The sequence below is a fragment of the Rousettus aegyptiacus genome, unplaced genomic scaffold (assembly GCF_014176215.1).
Source record: "Rousettus aegyptiacus isolate mRouAeg1 unplaced genomic scaffold, mRouAeg1.p scaffold_m13_p_14, whole genome shotgun sequence".
In the NCBI taxonomy this organism is placed as follows: Eukaryota; Metazoa; Chordata; class Mammalia; order Chiroptera; family Pteropodidae; genus Rousettus; species Rousettus aegyptiacus.
This window is the reverse complement of record NW_023416289.1, coordinates 9,263,369-9,286,128: the sequence shown is the minus strand read 5'-3', so window position 1 is coordinate 9,286,128 and position 22,760 is coordinate 9,263,369. Positions and strand designations below refer to the sequence as shown.

At 35.9% G+C, this 22,760-nt stretch overlaps 1 protein-coding gene across 1 annotated transcript in view; it reads right to left on the bottom strand.

Moving 5' to 3' along the window:
* GLG1 (golgi glycoprotein 1) overlaps positions 1–22,760 on the bottom strand; it is a 99,378-nt gene that overhangs the window by 18,517 nt on the left and 58,101 nt on the right. Inside the window, exons 4-11 of the mRNA XM_016143970.2 lie at positions 19,495–19,710; positions 14,390–14,593; positions 11,376–11,447; positions 10,293–10,476; positions 7,731–7,945; positions 3,837–3,958; positions 2,082–2,183; positions 400–553 (exon numbers count right to left, since the gene is read on the bottom strand). Of these exons, the coding sequence (XP_015999456.2) occupies positions 400–553; positions 2,082–2,183; positions 3,837–3,958; positions 7,731–7,945; positions 10,293–10,476; positions 11,376–11,447; positions 14,390–14,593; positions 19,495–19,710 (1,269 nt within the window). The remainder of the gene's footprint in view (positions 1–399; positions 554–2,081; positions 2,184–3,836; positions 3,959–7,730; positions 7,946–10,292; positions 10,477–11,375; positions 11,448–14,389; positions 14,594–19,494; positions 19,711–22,760) is intronic.

Here is a 22,760-nt window from a genome sequence, read left to right as displayed (position 1 = left end):
AGTGGACTGAGAGATAGGTCTCATTAGCAGAGGCACTGTGTGTTCCGCTGCCCAGGGCAGGAGCCCAAAAACCATTTGTATCTTGGCTAAGAGCTTCTAACAGATCTTCTTTACTTAAAGCTAACTGAAGTTAGAGAAGCAGAATTTAATTGTCTATTTATGATTTAGATTTCAATAATTTAAAGAAAAAAATGTAAATGCCCCTGATTCACTTTGTTAAAAAACAAAATCAGATGGGAAAGCTGATGGAACAACTCTATGTATACTCAGCAACCCCTCCCCACCAGATATACTAACAAAGTTTTCCTAGGATGACAGAAATCAGAACAATATATAGCAAACTAATTAGAAAGCAAATGATGACATGAAGAAATGAAGTCAATAGTGATGCATACATACCCTCCTGCCCTGTTCCTCCGTGCGGTAGGCATGTCTATATAAGCAAGAGAACACGGTTCCAGGAGGCATAAGTTCACTGGTTTCATTCCAGCTGTCGGTGTGGCAAAGACGAGATGCATCTCCCTGGCACTTGCGGTATAAGACAGGGTCCAGCCTATAAGGTCAGGCAAGGAAACAAGAGTATTCTTGAATTTGTTCTTCATGAACATACAGTGGTCAATCTGTAGAAGTTTGTTAATCTTAATAGAGAAGATTTAAGTTCTACCTCAGAGCTGTTATCCTGGCTACGTAAGGCACACAACATTACAAAAGCAGACCCAGTACTAACATGCCCTGGCCAAAATAAGAAAACAAGGGTTGTAGCAATCAGCAGGCAATTCACAAATTTTTACTAAGTATGAATGAAATTCAATCCTATCTGATATACTAGATTCAATAAGATCAGGAAATTGCAAGAGAAACAGAATCTCCCATTCAACTTCCTTTCTAGTGAAACTGTTTACCTTCTTTTTCCCATGCAAGGTAAGGCAATTATAATTTTAGTTTACCTGAATATGCTTATCAAGTTAAAAAATTTAATATTTAATTTTAACTCTGGAGACAGTGGATTAGGCAACAAGCCTGCTGCTTCTCCGAATTAGATCAATGATGCTTAATTCTGTCCATATCGTAATGTCAACTTTAGGAGAGAGCTACTTACTGGGAGGAGAAAGGCTAATATTTAAAGAGTAACTTTCAAGACTGTGAAGCACCTTTTGATCATGGCTGAAGGAATTACAGAAGAGAAAAAAACATGGTTTTGTTAAGGTAGTAAACTCAGCAACTCTCCATCACTCCCGGTGCGAAGGCCTGAGTGAGCACAGGAGAATTCCCACCCAGCTTTCTGCAGTCTTTTCTCGAGGGAACAGAAACACAATGAATCTTCAAGTGACCTTTTTAGTAAAAGTATGGGGGTAAAACCTGTATTAATCACTAGAAAAAGTTAATGACCAAAGCACAGTGGCTCACACAACTGAATCTGGAAGGTCGTAAACTTGCGAAGCCTCATCGGGTACTGGCTGCTTTACAGGCGAGAAGCAAAAGTAAGACGTGACAACAGGAGGAGATTACAGCCAACAAATTCCAGCGACTCTGAGAGTAACGGGTCCTTCTCCTGCTTCGTCTCCTCTCCCCGCCCCCCTTTTTTGGCTAACAGGATGAGAAGAGAATCAAGTTGTCACTTATTGATGAGAGCCTCTTAAGATAGAATAAATTCAATAGCTTTGAATAGTTAAAGAAATAAAAGCAAATTCTCATACCCAGTGCAAATCAATAAAAAAAAAAAATGCATTATTATCTTCTTATAGACATATCTGAAGATACTGCTCTACCCCAAAGGTGCTCAAGTTCTTTCTAGATAGATGTCTGTGGTATCAAACTTTGACCCTGACTTCCAAAAGAACAGTAGATGGGGACACTTGGGGACAGACATGCAGGGGTGACCTCTGCTTTTAGCTACTGTTCTGAAAGCAAGAAAGATGCTTTTCAGGGGATTGGAGTGTGTCTGCTATTCCAGAACTTAAAAATAAATTCTTACTTGTCATGAAAATACATACATACATAGATACATACATACATACAAGAGATACTGACAACACGGAACAGGATGAAGCTTGCATTTACTCTGGCTTCAAAATACTCACTTCCAATCTCGGGAGATGAAATACTGCAGCTCTAATAGGCGGTGTTCACAGTCTTCCACCATTTTCTCTGTGTATAAATGTTCCATCAGGCACGAGAGGATCCTGGGCATAAAACGGGTGAAATTGTAACAAGAGAAAGAGAGTTCTGACAACACGTTCAGAACTCTCTTATCAGTCATTTCCTTGGTCTGCAGAAAAAGCCATTTAGCTATTTTCCTAGGGCAATCAGGGATTTAACTTTCCTGAGCATCACTCAAATTAACTCACCCTGACAGTGATTACTAAGCCTTCCATCAACTTCAGAGCCACTTAGCACTTAGGACTCAGCTTGCACAAGATCTGTGTGCAGCTGCTTTATTTTTAACTTTATTATGAAAAATTTCTAACACATACAAAAGCTGAGAATTATATAACATCAACCTTCCCTTTCCATAGCTCTATCAACCTATAGCCAAGACTGTTTTAACTCTATACCCCCTTGCTGATATATATATTTTTAAATTAATCAATTAATTTAAATTAAGTTAGCTAACATTGGTTAACTAAATCCAATAAGTTTCAGCTGTACACTTTACCAGTCAGGCATATCTATATTTATACTGTGTGTTCACCTCCCAGAGTTAGATCTCTTTCTGTCACCACATATTGGACGCCCTTTAATCTCCTTGCTAATATTTTGAAGCAAATCCCAGATACTCTTATCATTTTGTTCATAAGTACTTCAGTATGCTTCTCTATCTTATGAGAACACAATACCATTATCTACCAAAAGAAAATAATTTTTAGAAATCCATAATATTATATGTACTATCCTGTTATTTTTCAAAAATTTCCAATTATGCCATGCCTTTTTACATGCTGGTTCAAATCAAGACCCAGAAAAGGTCCACACATTGCATTTAATCGAGAGCATCTTAAATCTATTTTAATCTGTAGCAGTTCCCTCCTTCCTCCCTCTCTTTTGCCTCCTTTATAGTTGATGCAGTTATTTATACTGGTAAATACTGTTAGTCTTAAGTGTGTTTGTCTACCTTCTTCAACTACACAAAAAGCTTTAAGAAAGAATACCTTTTTGTAATCCCCTACCCCAGCATAAACAGCAGGAGTGCACACACAGAAGAATGATGGCTAACAGGGACTGCATTCGTCTTACTGTTGGATACTGTCAGCTGAAGGCTATAAAGATTTCTGCAGAATGGGAAACTTGTTCTTACTTGCAACCTGATTTTAAGAGCTGTTTTCATATCATATCATTTTCATATCATAGCATACCATATACATGAGATTCAAAAACTTCACTGTAACATTTTACAGCTTTCCTAGATCTTGGATACAGCTTCAGAGTTCATTTTGTCCATGATTATGCTTTCCAACCAACCCATTTGGTTTCGTATTTCAATTATAATTAATTACTGTCTAATGATTTCAAGTAGCCACTATGTATGACCCAGTATACAAACAATATAGAGCCAAAGCATGCGTCACTTTATCCTGAGAGTTTCTCTCATATTTCAATTATTCGGTGACTTAGTGTAGGCTCATATATGCTCAGTCATTGTTATCAAACATCGTCGCGACACTGGGTTGGAGTAGATGAGACACAGTCGAAGTTTCAATTCTCATACTAGTTTTAACAGAAGTTGGTGTATGTTGCTGTTTAACAAACTTCCAGTTAAGATGCTGAGGGAGTGTTCCTTGTGCTGCACTGCCAAATAAAATACAACAGGGATTAACACCACAAGCAAGATAACCTACATTGGGTCTCCCGATCTGATGTGTTTGCACGCTGTCTGTATTACAGATTCACAAGCTTCATTCAAAGCTCGATCAATGCGGTAATCTGCCCCAGGGTCAGTCTCCTGAATCAGTGTTTGCAGCTGGATCAAAAAAGAAAAATTAAGAAGGAAGACAGTTACTTACACCTCAGAGAAGAACAATGTCATCTCTTCATACAGTCAGTTACTCAGTCTGGTATATCACAATGTACTCTTAACAAGGTACAAGTGTCAATGGCCCAGCTCAAGAGCTCTTGCCAAATACTTTCCAACCGGTTTCTCTACCTTGATCAGAAGTTTTTCTGTTTAAGCCATTGTAGGGATTACTTGCCTACCAGTCTGAATCATCCCTGGGCATTTGCAAAACCAAAGATCTTTAAAATATAAAGGCTGCCTCATATCTGCCTACATGATCATCAGATTATTAAATCTGACACTGAGGGCCAAGCAAGAATTGAGTAGAGAAGAGTACACAGAAGACATTTCCAGTTTAAGACCTAATTTGGTCATAAAAATCTAGAATTTAAATTTTATTGCAAAGATATTGGCACTAAAACAGGTGTATTCTGCTTTATTAAAAACAGATGTGAGACTCATTTAACTTGCAAGAAATACTAATTACAAAAATATGAATATAATAATAATTTCCTATTTTCCCTCAATTATCTTTTATATAACCAAGAGGTAAACCAAAGCTTGTTCATTATAAGTACATAGCAAAAAACTTGTCATTATGCAGTTGAAAATGAGAATACAGTCTTTAACATTTATTTTTTCTTGGTCCATTCTTTGTCATGAAATAAAGTGAAAGCATGAGATGTACCTAAGATTCCTTTTTCCTGTCTTTGAGAAGAAGGCATTTGGGGCACAGAGGCTCTAAATTAAGAATCAGAAGACCTGAGTTCTATTAATAGTTCCGGTTCCGCCAGACACTAACTTTGAAATCATGGACAAGTTGATTAATCTCTAAGTTCCAGTTTTTTTAACTGCAGAGGTTATAAGAATATATAGAAGGCTGTGTAAACTGCGATTCACTTTACAGATGTAAAAGATCATTATCACTACAGACGGGTAGCAGATGGCATTTTGGATTTGGAATCTGAAATAACAGAAAGCAAATTTGAAAACTATAATCCTTCTCGTTTGAGTTCCTTTTTTTCCAAGTTAAAGAATTAGAGCCTTTTTGTGCCACACACAGATCTAGACTCTGTAGGAGCATTCTCTGATCCTCACACATTTGACCTATGATCCCATGGGGTTCACATGAAAGTACTGATCCCATCACATATTGATCAGAGAATAGAGATCAAAAGGAAATAAAAGAAAGAAAATTCTGTTCTATCTATTCTAAGAGAAGTCAATAGTCAAGACAGAGAACTATGAAAGATTTTCAGTATTCTGGGATGGAAGTTATTTATACCAATTCTTGGTGGTAATTTGGAGAAGCTACAAAATGCTGTGGTTAGTTGATAGAAAGATTACTGTCAAAAGATTATGGATTTTAGTAGTGACATTTGTTGACAAAGACCCAAGTATTTGTATTTTTTGATAGGAGTCTGAAAGTCTTTGCAAGAACTTTATCAGTTAAATATCCATGACTGACAGGCAAACTTTGAGAATTCACAAAGAATGCACTAGATTGCAGCTACTAAAAGGAGGCACTGAATGCCCTATGGACTGTATTAGGTTAATGGCTCAAAGGGTCACTGCTGCTCTGGAACCCAGTGACAGCAGTGTAGGAAATAAATACTAAGAATGTAAACTGCTACATGATTATACATCTACTCTAGCCCCTGACTGCTTAGGAAACACCTGGGGAAATGCTTCTGAAAAACGTTTAGTCTAGAGAACAGAGTGGACAGTCATTCTTTGGCCTGGGAGAGACTGGGCTCAGACTCATTCAGCCATAATTGAAGAGAATTTAATAAGTTCATGATTATGGTGCCAATTGGAAAAGTATGTACTCATTAATATTAATTTTTATGCTTCACGGTTTACTATTTGTTGAGAGATCACTAAAGCAAAGCACGACCAAATAGAACAGAGAACATTAATTGTCACCCACTTGTATGGAATGGAAGTCTACTGTATCAAGGGAGAATATGTTGAAAAGAAAGAAAGAAAGAAACCCGCCTAAAATAAATGATTTCAAAATATTCTTCCATTTGACTGAGGATGGATAATGTAGAAGACTAAGGGAAATTTTTAAATTTGGATCATTTATTCCTTCAATTCCTAATAACCATGGGTCCATAAAAAACAAAGTGTTGTTTCCCACTTGGCTAAACTTAATGTGGGCAAAACCACAAATTTCACTATTTGAGGCTTAACCTCTAGGTTTGGAAAGTATTTTTATTCTGGGCACAAAGGGTGAGGGGGGTGGTACTTATTTATCTTTCAAGTCGAGTCACTAGCTCTGTTAATAAGCTAAATTTCAAAAAGCCCCTGGAGGTTAGCTAAATGCCGCAAAAAAAAAGTCAAACCAATTCATTTCCTTTCTTCTGTGCACCTTAGTACAAGTGTAGCCTCAGTTAAAAAAAAGGGGGGGGGTATTCTAAACATGCTGCATTAAGAATGAAACACAAATGCAGGGTGTCTAGATTAATTCTCGGTCTGGGACACAGGCGCTCACGTCGTCATGGAGGTGTCCTAGGACAGTCACCAGCAAGGACTGCTCCTGCAGAACTACATCCAGGAGCCTTCTGTCTAGCTAGGCTTCGTATTTTGGAGAAGAGGCTGCATTTGTCTATTTTTCCTACCACGGGATGCACACACTACTGTCTACTCCGGGTCGGGGTAATAGGAGCTAAGATGAAATTTTATTCCACATCAAAATTCTATGGAAATTTCACTTTTCAGACTATCAAATTCTGATTTTATATGATTAGCAGGAAAATCAAGATTCTAATAATATCCAGTTTTTAATAAAAACACTAACAACAAAAATAAAAGACTAATTAATTATAGTTTCCTAAAGTTTCCCTGAGGAGAGCCTCAGCTTTCTAATGCTGACCTATACCTTTTGTGCTTCCTAAAGGGCAGCAGGAGAAAGTATGGGGTACACTGCACAGGGTACCACTGCTGTACTTGGAATTGTAAATTGTTCAAATACTTTCATGCAGCAAAATGTAATAAACACAGACAGTGTTCACGAAGCAGAGGCACTGTATCTATAATACTTTGTTAACTTTATATTATGTACCTGATCTGTAGTTATTCAACTGTCAATGAACCCTGGACCAAAATAACGTTACTTTCTCAAAGTATGCTAATTTTTCCCAACTGTCTTTATAGAACTGGGTATAGAGTCTGGAGGTAGAGAAAGAAAGACCCTTCCATGCATAGTTGCCCTAGTCTAACAAGAAAAGATGGTATGATTTTGAAAACGACATCATTTCTTGATCCTTCAGGCTTGGAATTCCTGCCATGTTGCACATCAGTAGTAAAAGGAAAATTGCACTTAATTTCAGCTCTCTTTCAGCCTCAACCTAAATTTATTATGATGGGAAAATTCTCTTTTGATGGAGGGCCTTTTGGGGTTCACCAGAACTGGGTTTGCCTTGATTCTGAGTTTAGTAAATCTATCCTAGCAAGTTACCTTTTTAAAAAACATTTCAGTGAACAATGCATTTCATCTGTTTCTTTAAGTATATAGCTTTTATTGAATATGAGCTCAAATGTCTGCTCTGTGGCGAAATCCACATTCTTACTATGATATGCCTGAAGGAACAATATTCTGTGTCTGGTTCTTAGTATCTAATATTCATTGTGATGTCACAAGTGACCCACATAAAGTAAGTTGTGGGGGTCAGGAAGAAGCTCCTCAGCTGATAAAATGTGACATTCAAAATGGCAGTAGAAAATGTTTCCTTACCGCCTGCTGGCAGTTCATTCCAAGGTTCCCTTTCTCCCCCCGAACCACTTTCATCAGACAATGCAGGGTTCGCCCCTTCCGATGCAATCCGGAGCAATGGTGTTCAATCTCCCCGCGACAGCTCAGGATGATCTCAGGGCTCAAAGAAAAGTCTTCCATCAACATGCGCCGGTAATCCAACATTTCCCCCTGGCACTCGCTGCTCACTTGTCGCCCTAAGTTGGGATTTAAGTTATAACGTTATGGTGAGCAATAGGATCAGACATCATCACATATTAAAAGTGCATGTTTTTACATAGACTATAGTACGCCATTTACGCTATTATATAGACTGAAAATCTTAGAATTTAGCAAAAGCTTTATCAGTGTAAAATGAGTTTAAAACTCCAGAGACTATGGTTGACCTTGCCAGTGTTCTACATTATACAGATTTTATACTACTGAACTAATAATGCAAACATTATGACAATGGAAGTCTTATCAATAAGATAACTATTTGGGTAAAAATGAAAGCCAAGAATAATCCCTACCAACCTATACAGTCAAAGCTTGAGGAAAAGACTACAATTCAAATATTGACAACAGCTCCCCACCTTCCTTGAGCTGTAAAGGCCAAGTGGGAAAGCTTAAGAAATGTTTTAAAAAACTGCTTTACTGAGGTATAATGGACATGTAATAAACTATACTTTTAAAGCATATGAACAGATAAGTTTGACATATGTATACATTGGTGAAATCATCACTACAGTCAAGATACTGAACATATCCATCAACTCTAGAAGTTCCCTCATGCTCTGTTAGTAACCCTCCCTTTCTCTCCTCTCCACCCCACCCACCCATCCCATCATCCGCCGAGCTGCTTTCTGTGACTATTGCTTAGTTGATAACTTTGCACTGTTTAGAAGTTTATATAAAAAGTTTATATAGACTCTTTTTGTCTGATTTCTTTTACTCAGCATAACTATTTAAAGATTCACCCATGTATTTATTGATAGTTCGTTCCTTTTCATTGTTAAGTAATATTATTTCATGATGTGAATATGCTACAATTTGTTTACCCCTTCCAACTGTTGATGAACATTTGGATTATTTCCAGTCTCGGGCTATTACAAAAAAAGCTATTATTGGCATTCATGTACAAGAGTTTATGTAGACATATGCTTTCATACTTCTTAGGGAAGTATCTAGGAGTTAAATGTACATCTCATATTAGAGATGTACATTTAACTTTTTAAAAAACTGGCGAACTATTTTCCAAAGTGATGGTACCATTTTAAATTCTCATCAGCAATGTATGATAGATCCAGTTTTTCCATATCCTCTCTAACACTTAATATAATCAGTCTTTTTAATGTTAATGATCTGTATAACTTTTCTGGATCATCTTCGTATCCTTTGTCCATTTATTTACTGAATCTTTGTGTTTCTTGTTAATTTACAGTTTAAGGACATTAACTTTCTAGGTTTTAAATACCGAAATTAGATTATATTATATATACTCTTATAATATGCTTTTACTAGTCAATAATCTCCACCTTTTCATTTTAGTAAAACTTCATCTAATACCTAGACCATAATCAAGGTTCTCCAATAGTGTCCAAAGTGTCCTGTGTTTGGTAGTCCATTCAAGACCATAAATGGCCTCTAGTTGCTATTCCATTGCTTTCAAGCTTAGGAGTCTTTCACTATCCAGATTTGAAAAAAATTCACCAAACAGTTCTGAGCTTTATTTAATGGTTAATTTTCTTTCCACTTAACTTTTTAATCACTAACCAACTGTTGTTCCAGCATGATTTATTATTCAATAAGAGCTGGGAATTTCATTTTGGTAGTCTGTAACCAATATTAAGGAAGACAACTCTGATCTACACATCCTTCTTGGTTCATTTGTCAGGGATTGACTTTTGGACTTAAGAGACCATGAGTCTGACACTATGGATATAATACTTTCATTTTTACTGTTTAATTTCCTAATAGCATCACTGTTATAACAATAACAATACCGATCACTTATTGTATGCTAAGTGCCATGTCAAATAACCTCATTCAGTCCTCATAAGAACTCTTCAACATAGTTATCCTTTTTTATAGATAAGAAAAATGAAGTTTGGAGAGATTAAGAAATGTAAACAATGGACACCAAGCTAGTTAGTTTGGTGATAGAGCCATAATTTGAAACCATGTCTCTCTGACTCAAAGCTTATGTGCTAAATCATCATGCTGACTCTCCTGAAAATGCTATACACTATGTATTTTAAAAAGTTAAAACATTTGGATTTGAGAAATACACTTTGTAAGAAAAGGTAAAAAAAAAAAAAGAAAAAAAGAAGCCACATATAAATAAAAACAAAATCAGGGATTGATGAACTAAGAGAAAAGGGCTTCAACAAGGCTTAGGGAAACCAAATCTTAGTTCCTAGAGTTATGTTTACAAAGCTAGATTCCTGAGTCTCAAGGCACAAGTGTACTCAAGAGAGCAAATATAGGGGAAAAACAACATTTAAAGATATAAGAGGCTTTAGAATGTGAATCCAAAAAGGATAAAAAGAGATGAACTCTTACCTCTATGCACGGCTGACTCCAGACACATGAGAAGGTAGGAGAGCCTGGCTTCCCGGGATCGAGGAAGGTTTTCCACGTTGCACCGGTATTTTTTCAAGTCACTCTTACAGGATTTGGCCAATGAATAACTGACTTTATAATCTTGGGCAATCAGCTTTTGGCGGGTTGTTAATGCTTCTCGACACTGAGAAAAGAGTGCAGCAAGAGAGCTGTAAGACCGCTCGGAGAGTTCAGCTGTCCACATGGACCGCTAAGACAAGCAGAGGCTCAGCGCCAAGTACGTGCCAACGATGGCAGTTGTTACCAAAGTGCCTATCTTTAAGTCTGGTTAAAACTGAATGCAAGCGTACTAAACTAGTGTGGCAAGAGAGACAAGGGTAAATGGTTGGGGAGCCCTGAAATTCTACAGTGAATTGCAGATTATTGCTGTAATAGCAGCTGTCCTAAACACATGTATATTCAGTAGATCCTAATACATGACCTTGTTAAAGTATTCTTTTCCTCTTCAACATGTCCCTAAAGTATACTTTACCAGTATCAAATCAAAGTGACATAATATTTTGAAAGTTCCAATCCATACTTTTTAAATATAATTATGCAATAGTAAAGAAACTGAAATGAAATACATTTCTCAGCTGCATAGGAAAGTAAATAACAGGATAGAAAAACCAAAAATAATTACTTTTCAAAGTCATAAAAGATTCTTGCATTCATCTAGGAATAGAGGACTAACAGTAATGAGAATGCTTAAGAAGAGAGCTGCTGAAAAATTTAATAGCTAATTACCTATGAATCATATTGGTTTGGTCAGCCTAAGCTTCCTGAATATGTAGGACTGGCTTCAGCGTAATTCTAATATAACATTCTTCAATTTTACTCCCCAAACTGATTTTCAATTGGCTTTCCTATATCCAGATATCACAATTTAAGCTTCATTTCCTGGGTTTAAGCAAATTATGCTTTGGTTCTCTACTAAAAGACAAGTATCTCACCTCTGAAAAATGTAAGCTTTATCAGTCATTAATACTTTGTTATCAGTTTATAAGAATATTGTTTGAGAGGATTTGAGAAAGTAATACTTACTTTTTCGCTCATGGATTCTTCAAATTTGTGGTTGAAGAGGCACTTATACACTCTGCCTTCACCAGCCTGTGTCTGTAAGATGGAACGTATACATTATGGTGATGATGATGATTAGCTAAGTAGCTATGCTAGGCACTATCTACAATCCTATAAAAAACTTTGTTAAATTAATATAATAGTGAGTACGTCTGACCGAATGGCTCAGCCATTTAGAAAATTTAGTAGTCTTTGAAAGAAAATACTGCCTGTAGTAAAGATGAAAAAAAAAATTCCTATGTCTACTGTCATTTATTTCCAAATATACTGTTAATCAGGGAATCAAGAAAGTGTCAGTGAGTCTCCCTTTTTACATCCTGCTAGAGTCAATAAAACTTATAATCAGTGGCTCTGACAGTTAAAGCTGTTAATTCAAATCAGCAGGCAGAGTGAGAGTGTACACAAGTCATGCTCAGTACTTTGTTGTAAAGATGGACATTATTCTATTTAAAGTGTCAGAAAGTTGTTCTATAACCTACTATATAAGGCCAGTCTACTAAGACTGGGAGACATAGCAGCTCTACCTAGTACACAGAAACAAACACAGGGAGGCAGCCAAAATGGGGAGACAAAGAAACATGTCCCAGATGAAACAACAGAACAAACAAGCAATCTACCATACGCAGAGTTCAAAACACTGGTGAGAAGGATGCTCAATGATCTCAGTGAGAACTTCAACACAGAGAAAGGAAACACAAAAATGAAGATAAAAACCATAAAAAAGAACCAGTCAGTAATAAAGAATACAATAAATGAAATAAAGAATACATTAGAGGGAATCAACAGTAGACTAGATAAAGCAGAGGACTGAACCAGCAATTTAGAAGGCAGTAGAAACTACCCAATCAGAGGAGCAACAAGAAAAAAGAATCCAAAAAACGAGGATAATTTAAGGGGCCTCTGGGACAACACCGAGTGTACCAATATTTACATTATCAGGGTACCAGAAGGAGATGAGAGAGCAAGAAACTGAAAACCTATCTGAAAAAATGATGGAAAACTTTTGAATATGTTTTAAGAAAGAGACATAAAAGCCCAGGAAATGCAGAATCTCAAATAAGATGAACTCAAAAAGGCTCACATCAAGATACATCATAATTAAAATACCAAAGGTTAAAGACAAAGAAAGAAGCTTAAAAGAAGCAAGTTATCTACAAGGAGCTCCCATAAGACTGTCAGCTGATTTCTCAACAGAAACTCTGTAGGCCAGAGAAGGGACTGGCATGAAATATTCAAAGTGATGAAAAGCAAGGACTTGCAACTAACATTATACAATAAAGCTATCATTTAGAATCAAAGGACAGATAAAAACCTTCCCGGAGAAGAGAAAGCTAAAGGAGTTTATCATCACCAAACCAGTATTACAAGAAATGTTAAAGGGATGTCTTTAGGAAGAAGATCAAAAATATGATAATAAAATAGCAATAACTTATTCTATCGACAATTACTTTAAGTGTAAATGGATTAAATGCCCCAATCAAAGGACATAAGAATGGATACGAAATGGATAAGAAAATAAGACTCTTACATATGCTGTCTACGAGAGACCTACTTCAGATAGAAAGACTCACACAGACTGAAAGTAAAAAGATGGGAAAAAATATTTCATGAAAACGGAAATGAGAAAAATAAAAAGGTGGGGTAGCAATAGTTTTATCAGACAAAATAAACTTTAAAACAGATTCTATAACAAGAGACAAAGAAAGACCCAGTAATCCCACTTCTGGGTACTAATCCAAAGAAATCCAAAACACTACTTTGAAGGGACATGTTCACTCATATGTTCACTGCAGCATTTTTTATAAAAGCCAAGATATGGAGGCCATCTGAGGGTCCATCAATGGATGAATGGATAAAGAGGTGGTACATAGGAAATATTACCCAGCCATAAAAAAAAGAATGAACTCTTGTCATCTGCAACAATACGAATGGACTTAGAGGTATTGTGCTGTGTGGAGTAAGTCACAGAAAGACAAATGCCATGATTTCACTTACATGTGGAATCTAAAGAATGAAATAAATAACAAAAGAGAAACAAACTCATAGATGCAAAGAACATTTTGATGACTGCCAGATGGGAGGGTCTTGTGAGAATGAGTAAAAAAGGGGAAGGGATTAAGAAGTACAAATTGGTAGTTACAAAATAGTCATGGGGATGTAAAGTATAGCATAAGGAATACAGTCAAAAATATTGTAATAACCGTGTATGGTGTCAGACGGGTACTAAATTTATCAGGGTGATCATTTCATAAATTATATAAATGTCTGATCACTATGTTGTACACCTGAAACTAATATAATATTGTATGTAAACTGTAACTGAAAAATTTTAAAAAACTCAAAAAATTAAAAAAAAAACTCATATAACTCAATAGCAAAAAAAATGAACAACTTGATTTAAAAAATGGTCAAAGGACCTAAAAGACATTTTTCTAAAAAAGACATACAAATGGCCAGTAAGTATATGAAAAAGTGCTAACATCACTAATCATCCAGGAAATGCAAATCAAAATTACGATGAAATGATCACCTCACACCTTTTAGGGTGGTTATAATAAATAAATAATAAAAAAAATAAGAAAGTGTTGGAAAGTTGTTCTGTTGGGTCTGTGGGTGGTTATCAAGGATGTGGTTTTAAAAGCTAGCCACTTGCTTTTTTCATCTTAGCCAAAAACATAGTAAATATAAATATGTAACATGGCAAAGTTTTAGCCATGAAATAAATGTGAATAGGATTCCCTGGTAAAATATAATACAAACAGATAAGAGCTGAAATTGATCCTTTAGATACAGTAGAAAAAATGACGTGTAGAAGCTGTCAGAAGCCAATTGTCAACTCGATGTGAAACCAAAGCGGAGCACCCAGTATCACTTTCTGTTGTCCTGAGACCAACTCCACCTCCCACTTGTTAGTTTATTTTATTTTTGAAAGAGTATTTTAAAATATTTAAAATGAAAAGAAAAAAAAATTGACTCACATTTTCACAAAAACGCTCCCGATCATCTCGGCAAGCAAAATATAAATGCCGGTCTAAATGAAAGTCATCTGAGGACAGCTCGGCCACCCGGAGAATGGCTTTCTTGCAGCGTTCAGACACTTGAATCTTGGGATCTCTTTCTTCTGCTTCCTTCACCAGGCCTTTCTCCAAGCATGAGACCACCTCACCTTGTGAATGTGCATCCTAAAACAGTAAGAATACTAATATTTTAAAACTCTCTCCACGGTGAGTTTCAAATAAATATCGTTTAGCTAAAAACAAACAAACAAAAAAAGACGACATATAGCTAGCTTGTTGACGGTCTATTGAGACATCAGGTAGGAATAAACCACACTATGAAAGTTATAGAAAATGTCCTCGATAATCTTTGGTTGCAATATATAATACTTGGATATTAAAAATAAAAATAGAAATGCTGGGAAATTAAGTATAGTTTAGTTAGCACTAGAAATAGAAACCTGACTTTTTAAAGTTTAAAATATCAGAAAAATTTAAAGGAATCACATTAGCCCTATGCTCTTATCATAGCTCATGTCGATACTGAAATAATATCGCAAAAATCTGTTCATTTATCTTTACGGGCTAGGTATTTTCCCAAATAATAGTGCCTTTAGTCAAGTTAAAAAACAACAAACCAAAAAATCCACTGAGAAAGATATTAATAGAGAGTCTCTTTCTTCTTTTTTCTATTCTATATTGTCTACAAAGACCTCAATATGTATAATCTGTAGTATAATATTCACTTTAATGTTTCAGATTTATCTTAATGTGATTTTAATGAGATTACTACCATTTATACAAACTGCTTTGGACAGCTTTCCTAAAACCGTCCAATTACCTTTAATTGTACACTGCATCATCCCCATAGCAACCATAAGAATTCATTTATTCAAAATGAGAAACTTCCCCTACATAGTTTCTATTCAAGAGTCCTAATCTTCTTTACTCAGAAAACATGTTTCAATAACTTGAGAGGTATAACCATTAATACAGCAAACCAAAGAAGCAGAAAATACAGTGTTTTTATTTAAACAAACACATGAAATTCTGTTATACTAAAATAGTATGTCTATGAAATAATCTGTATATAATAAAAAGATTTCTGAAACCAGATAAACATATACTTTATGCAAAATTTAAATTCAACAAAAAATGTACAGTTAAAAAAAATTTTGTTAATAGAATGTGTTCTACAACACACTACTTCCCAAGTATTTCCATGAATATTTTCACATTCTCTCCTACTATACCTGAGAAGAGGGGATAAGAGTTGTGTACCTATTGTGCACAATAGAGGCCTAGACAAGTGTATCAACTCATCCAAGTTGCAGGACATAAGAAGCCCAGCTAAGAGTCCATTGTTTATTTTTCTAGGCCTTGGATTCTATGAAAGGCCTAAAATTTGTATGAAGCTTCTGTATATTTTTTCCGAGAAAGGTTCATATGTTTCATTACATTTTGAAAGGTTTGCTTACCCAAAAAATATTAAGCAGCATAGCAGAAGCTCTTGTCTTCCTATTCTCTATCTGTACCTTAACCTTTCTCATTAGCTATATGATTCTATCTAACGCTCCAAAACCAGAGATGACCAAAAAGTTTTTTTGGAGAGTAATTCTGAACAGATATCTAAACAAAACTCTGAAGGACAAGTGACAAAAAAAAAAATAATGAAAGAGAAAAGAGGACACGAAACCCCAGAAATTCAAAGTTAGGCTTATTTTTTTCTTCCTAATTCGTGTGGCACTCAAGTTTGTCTAACTATGACCCACTTAGGCAAGGCTTACCCAGTTCCACTTCCCAAAGGAAAAACAAGCCTATGATAACAAAGATTTGGACAGAAACATATTGGTCACTTATTACTTACAGAATACGAAAGATTATTATAAACATTTTATGTTATAAAACAATATTCTATACCAAATTTCAGTAGCCTGTAATAACTTACTTTGATGGTTGTCAGCAATTAGGTCTTAATTATATAAAAGAGGTTGAAAATAATAGCATGACCATCAACTCTTGATTTAGATTCAGCCTTTAGTCCCAGCATCGTAGGGTAAAGAACTGACTTCTGTGTAATGAGTCACAGCACTTCCCTACATACTTTGAGTTTTTAACTGTTTTAAAGGCGCTATTATATTTATTAATGGTTTCATTTCCTTCTTATTGAATTTAAGGCAGCGTCACCATGGTTTGAGACTCCCTAAAGAATGTGAGGTTTAATTTTAATTGCAGTACAAAATCTTGGTATTGGGCCATAACATCACTTCCATTAAATGTTTTCATTCATTGTAACTTTAATTTTTTCAAATAAAGATATTTCAGGAATTCTCAGTTCCCCAGAGTTTGAGCTTTTTATTTCAGCTTATTTGAGTCATATAACTGAAATGTATGCAAATATTTGACAAAGAAAACTAGATGGCTAATTACTGAATATGAATAAAAGCAAGGAAGGTAAACTATACACTCATACACTATCAACAAGAAAATAAAATTATTTAGGTCAAAAAAGTTATTAATGCACAGGCTTGACATATGAATAAGAAATGATCCTTTAAATGGATTTACAATGAGTTTTAAAAATTCTATTGTGGCGAGATAAATGTCTGTTTTAAAATTATTGCTAATATTCTGATTAGCTTTTAGTAGTTTGATAAGAAAGGTTTTTCCTTCTCCATACACCCTGTCCCCTGCCCACCCACCTTAATTTTAAGAGAGAAGGATAACACTAGTCTCAAAAAGACAGGCAAGAACTCAGTTTTCATCTGTTATAAATTCTGTATTTTAACATTTTTGGTGTCTTCTGTGATCTACATCACTACATAGAGAGAGAAGGAGGATGTCTGAATTATTCAAAGCAGCTGGTTAGAAGGATGGAATGATAAAATGACATAACTACTGAGTGAAAAAGTATGAAGGAGAAATAACGTGGCACACGTGCACATTAAGTCCCTGCACTGGATGCCACATTCTACTTTCTCTTCAGAGGATGTAAATCACTTACAGTTTTACTTCCGGAGACCTGGCCTTTCATTGTAACAATACTTCCTTAGAAGATTCTAAAGATCATATTAATATGTAGTCTTTGTTATAAAATTTATATAAACATTTAGAAAAAAATCATTATAGTTTTGAAATCGTGACATTTACATGTTCGTACAGAGGGTAGAAACAGGTTATCCATGACCCCTTCTCCTTTGACCTTTGGCGATCAGTTCAAAGCCATTTAAAGAGGAGTTTGCAAGCTTCAGCCGCGACAAATTTGAAATTGATGAGCCTGTTCTTTTCTGTGGTCAAAAACTCATTAATTTTCAGGATAATTTTCGTACCTAAAAAACTGGCTTCAGAGAAGTAAACCACATTTGGAAAAGGCAAAGTAGGGCTGAGGATGTGCCTCCTCATTTTTAAACTTAGCTGCAGTCCCGGAGCAGATTATATAGGAAGGAACGTGCTTTTCATAAGCACAGGCATGAGTCATCCCACTGTCCCCAAAATACAAGAGCCTTTGATGCGAGGGTTGTGGGCCCTGGTGTACACAGAAATTCACCTAATTAGTAGGTATAGCAAAAAATAAAAATTACCAAAGTATGCATGTTGGAGGTCCATAGAAACAGTTTTTTGTTATTTTAACAAAGCAGAAAACAACCCTCACTGTTGTCATGTCTTTTGGCTGTAGCACTGCTATTTTCTGCAATTATTTTAGTCACTGCAGACTTAGTAACTCACACATACCGCTGGAAGCAGGTTTTATATTGACAATTCGGACTGCTAGTGGGAAGCTAACCAGCAATTATCTGGGTTGTCAACAGAGGTGAGTTGTAATGGTCCACTCTAAAGTGTGGACCACTAATCACAAATATGAAATATGTTATCACTAATTCCTGAAAATGTGTCTAACACTTATGTCAAGACTTTTAAGAGTGAGGTTTGCAACTGGATAAAATCTCCAACACTGTAAATATGTCAGAGGAACTTTAAGGTGACTTAAGTGCTTTTGTGCCATTTCTAGAGTCTGCAGGAAAGGAAAAAAAATGTGCCTTCTTTATTAAAACTGGCCCTTTTTTTAGCTGCCTGAAAGCAGTACGCCAAGTTCATGGTGCTCTCAAGATAGACTCAGAGGTGCCCTGTGAAAGGGCCAGAGCTCTGTGCTGGTATCAAGGAAAGGCATTTGGTGATAGACAGACAATAACCAGCACTAAAATCCTCGCTTGAAGTGGTGTGTATGGTTCCAGTATAGAACACCATGCCTCCTTTCTCAGTGACAGAAGACAGAAGCATAGTGCAACGAACATATAGGGGCGAAGAGACAAATGGATTTTATTTTCTGTCATATTTCCTAACAGGTCAATGAGCAGTGGTAATTAACAGTTGACGCCTACGTGGGTCCCAGACTCTCTCCCCCACTGGCATCTGTTACTCTTCAGGAGTTTTTCATTTTTGCTGAGCAAACAAATTCAGAATAAACCTGGTCAAATCTCCATTGTGACCTTCTGAACAACAGAATAAAATAAGATCAGATGTAATTAGAGAAGAAGAAACTAGCTTGCTAGTTATTTTCTTTCCTGTCTTTACTAAAACTAGTTCTTCTGAGCTGAAAATTATATATCACATTTATAGAGTGCCTGTCTTCTGACAAGTTAGAATTACTTTCATATATCTTAAAATTTTCTAATATTTAAATATCTTCTTTTGTACTGGTGTGCTAGTGCCTTTTTTTTATGGAAACAGTGAGTTATATGCAGAGAAATGTTTGAGAACTCAAGTCTCTCCTAACCCAACTACTATTCCCATGAGACTAGAAAATGCTTTGTCAGAGGAACATTACAAATAACCAACAAATGGTTTAGTATTTTGAGATAACACTACTCTCAGCAGCTATTAATTCCTCTACTTCTCCATACTGTCTTGAAACATTTTGTCACAAATAGATGAGATGCATTCACAGGTCGAGTAGCCTTAGATCTTGGGCTGTCTGGACCTCAACTTTAAGGCCACCTCCAGAACTAAATTTCCCCATGCCAGTTATACAAAGCTTTTCATTTATCGAGTTTGTAAGACCTCTTTGGTGAAGCCAGTGTAGTAAATACCTTTTCTCCAAGCCGAATGCTGCCACATTTCAGAATGTTGATGTCATTTTTGCAGTGATCCATGAAGCCACAGATTAGACGGTAATCACTGAAAATGATGGCCGTCATCTTAGTGATGTATTGGTGACACTGGTACTCAGTGATGTTGCCTCGATGATCCACCAAGCAGGAAACCAAGTAACCTTTTCCTACTGGTTCATCAGCACATTCTTTAATCTGCTCAAAAGAAAGTGACTGTTTTACACAAGTATTCTAGTCTCACAAAAAAAAAAACCCTTACAAAAGACAGAACGTCTGATATTTTCTTGATAGTGTCATGCCTACTCAGATTGCTGTGCCCTCTAAGAAATACATGGTTAGTGTTTTGCAAGAAAATACATACATTTACAAATGCCGGGTACAACTCATGTCCAAATGGAGTAAAAAGAGCTATTAAAAACTTCAACTTTATTGAGTATAATTTTAAAAAGCTTTTAACATCTACAGTTTTAGAATAGCTCTATCATTCTAAATGGTTCTACTGAGAAGTCCCTTTATCCATGCAAAGAATGCTATGGATGGTGAGGAGATTAATCTAGGGAACGGGTCTGGAAAACAGGTGCAGAACTGAAATTTAGTTGCAGTCCCTGGCCAACTACACAGCAAACTATTATTGCTAGATAAACCTAATGACCGACTGGGGGAAGGAGGAGAGACGTAATATTACTTCTTGACATGACATTAATGTGTTCTGACTTAACTATGACTTTGGACATGCGTTTCTCAACATGCTAGAATCCCAGCTGTGGTCTGGAACAGAATCATGTTTAAAATAATGTTCAGTGCAGTCTGGTAAGAAGTTTGAGAAGGAGAAGGTCACTGCAAATCTAATTTGGATGGTTGAGACATATGATCTAGTGGATCGAGCACAGAGTGATTCCACATGGTTAGGGTTTCTGCAAAGTGCATGCTAAACCACAAGTGCTAATGAAGCAAACTAGCCCCAAGATGCTAAAATTCAAGAATAAAAAGTGAAATCTATTTATAGCTTGAATTATAAAGCAAAGGAAAGTTGTTTGGAAAAAGCCTATTGGATTTGGAGAAATTAAAAACAAACAAAAATGGCAGTTTTGACAAGAGAAAGGAGCCAAATCTAAATGTTTATTTTGAATACAAATGAAAAGGTATTGTTTTATAGGTTTTTTGAAACCAACAGAGACCATTCTCCACTATCATACCACCTATCATAAACGTGCACACAGGGCAAAACAAATACAATCTCCTTTTCCAAAAGGTGCTTGGTGCAGGACACACCACATCCATCCTATAGGCCACGGGGTCTCTTATGTTTAGCTCCTACCAAGTCAAAGACTCAGTTCGAGACAGAAAATTGTGCTTACTTTTAAAGAAACAGAGGTTGGAATTTAAGTAAATAGTCATACTGGTTTTAAGAGGTGCATGGATCCTCAACAGTCAAGAGGAATGCAATTCTTTCAGCTCTTTTTTTGTGATGCCTTAAAAGAGGGCAATGAATATATTTCTGGGAAAAGTTTTTTTTCCTTTTTTTTTTTTTTTTTTTTTTTTTGCAAAACCAAGTTACTAAAGTGAAAGAAGAAATAGCTCCTTGAAAGTCTCAGCACTTGTAATCCAACCACTGGGGGGGGGGGGGAACATACATCAAAAACAAAAACAAAAAACAAAAACAAACAAACAAAACCCAGATTAGTGGTAGACACCTGGGTTTAAAAATTTAATGAAGTAGAAGTATTCACACAGGCTTTTAATCCTGGGCAATCAATAGTTTAAAAATATGAAGAAAAACCACGAGCACAACTTGAACTGCAGCACCAATAAGAAGTTAATGTATATGTATCTTTAATCAGTTACTGAAAAACAGAGATGTAGTACCTGTTTTGCATTTCAGTTCACCGATTACAATAGGATATGTAGTGTTTTATTTAGAAGTTTATGCTTTTTTTCAACTACTCTATTGGACAGAATTTTAATATGACAGAAGGAAAATTTCCAGGGTTAACAGCAAAATCAGCATTAAACCATCAACATATTTATGAATAGGTGTAAATGCTGAAGTGGCTAGGGAGAAGATTCATTCTATTTTTGACATGAAGCAGGAGGAGAACAGGCAGAATTCGGCTCAATCGTGGAAAGTAAATAAGTTTGAATTACAGATATTCTTGTGATGTCGTTTTAGCCTTGGAAGTAGGATTCCAAAATTAAAAAAGAAGATAGGAGGGATATGTAGAATAAAATGTTTTGTTGACAACTATGTTCTTCCTGATATTTAATTTTCTTGAGCCCAGTATAATCACCCTCTAGGAAGCAAGAAGTGCCCTTGTTACCCGAATCTTTTATAGAACCACAACACCCCAAAAGATTACATGAGGCCCATCACTACATATACATTACAAGGAAGCCAGCTTATTTATTAAATATACACACACACGTGTGTGTGTGTGTGTGTGTGTGTGTAAAATAAGCTCGTAAAGAGTGAAATTATTGTGATAAATCTGCATATATCCTGAGCTAAATTTTCCACATGGCAATCAAACTGGTATGTATACCTAGTCATATGGCTAGCTAAGGGAGTTTGAAGAGCGGGATACTGAAGCTAGAAGCTAAAGCTCAATGTTTCACAGACATGCTATTCTACTGTGAGGCTCCAAGGTAAATAAATATAAAGGGTCACTGCTATAAAGAATAAAACATATCTGATACGAGATTAGAACATCTGACAAAGAAAACAGGTTCTACAAGATCCCATAATGACGCAAGTGAGGAACACAAGCTGAGGGCTTATATGGTCGGGGTAGGGTCCTCCTTAAGAGCTCAGGAGAAAGCGGTCTTCACGTCATCAGATGGGGTAGTCTGAGGGAAGATGTAGATGTTGCAGGATCTGTGATTATTGACTTTGCGATGGAAAAATAGCAACTGTTTGCTTTATAATTCCTACACTTCAGTATGCAGAAATCTCTGGCTGTCTGGAATTTCTATCACTGATGACAAAAAATAAAAAATAAAATTTTCAATACCACAGTTTTCATTAAGATTTGTTGTGTACACTAAGCCAAGAAAATAATTGAAAAATTCCCCCAATTTGCATCCATACAATGCTACACATTTTTATTAATTATTTTTGTCTTTATACTCAACATCCAATTATAATACAACATACCTAACAATCTTTTTACATACCTTTTTAATGCTAACTCCTATTATTTGAAGTATATACCTCTGTGGTTCAACTGATCCAACTGCATAGCCACAAC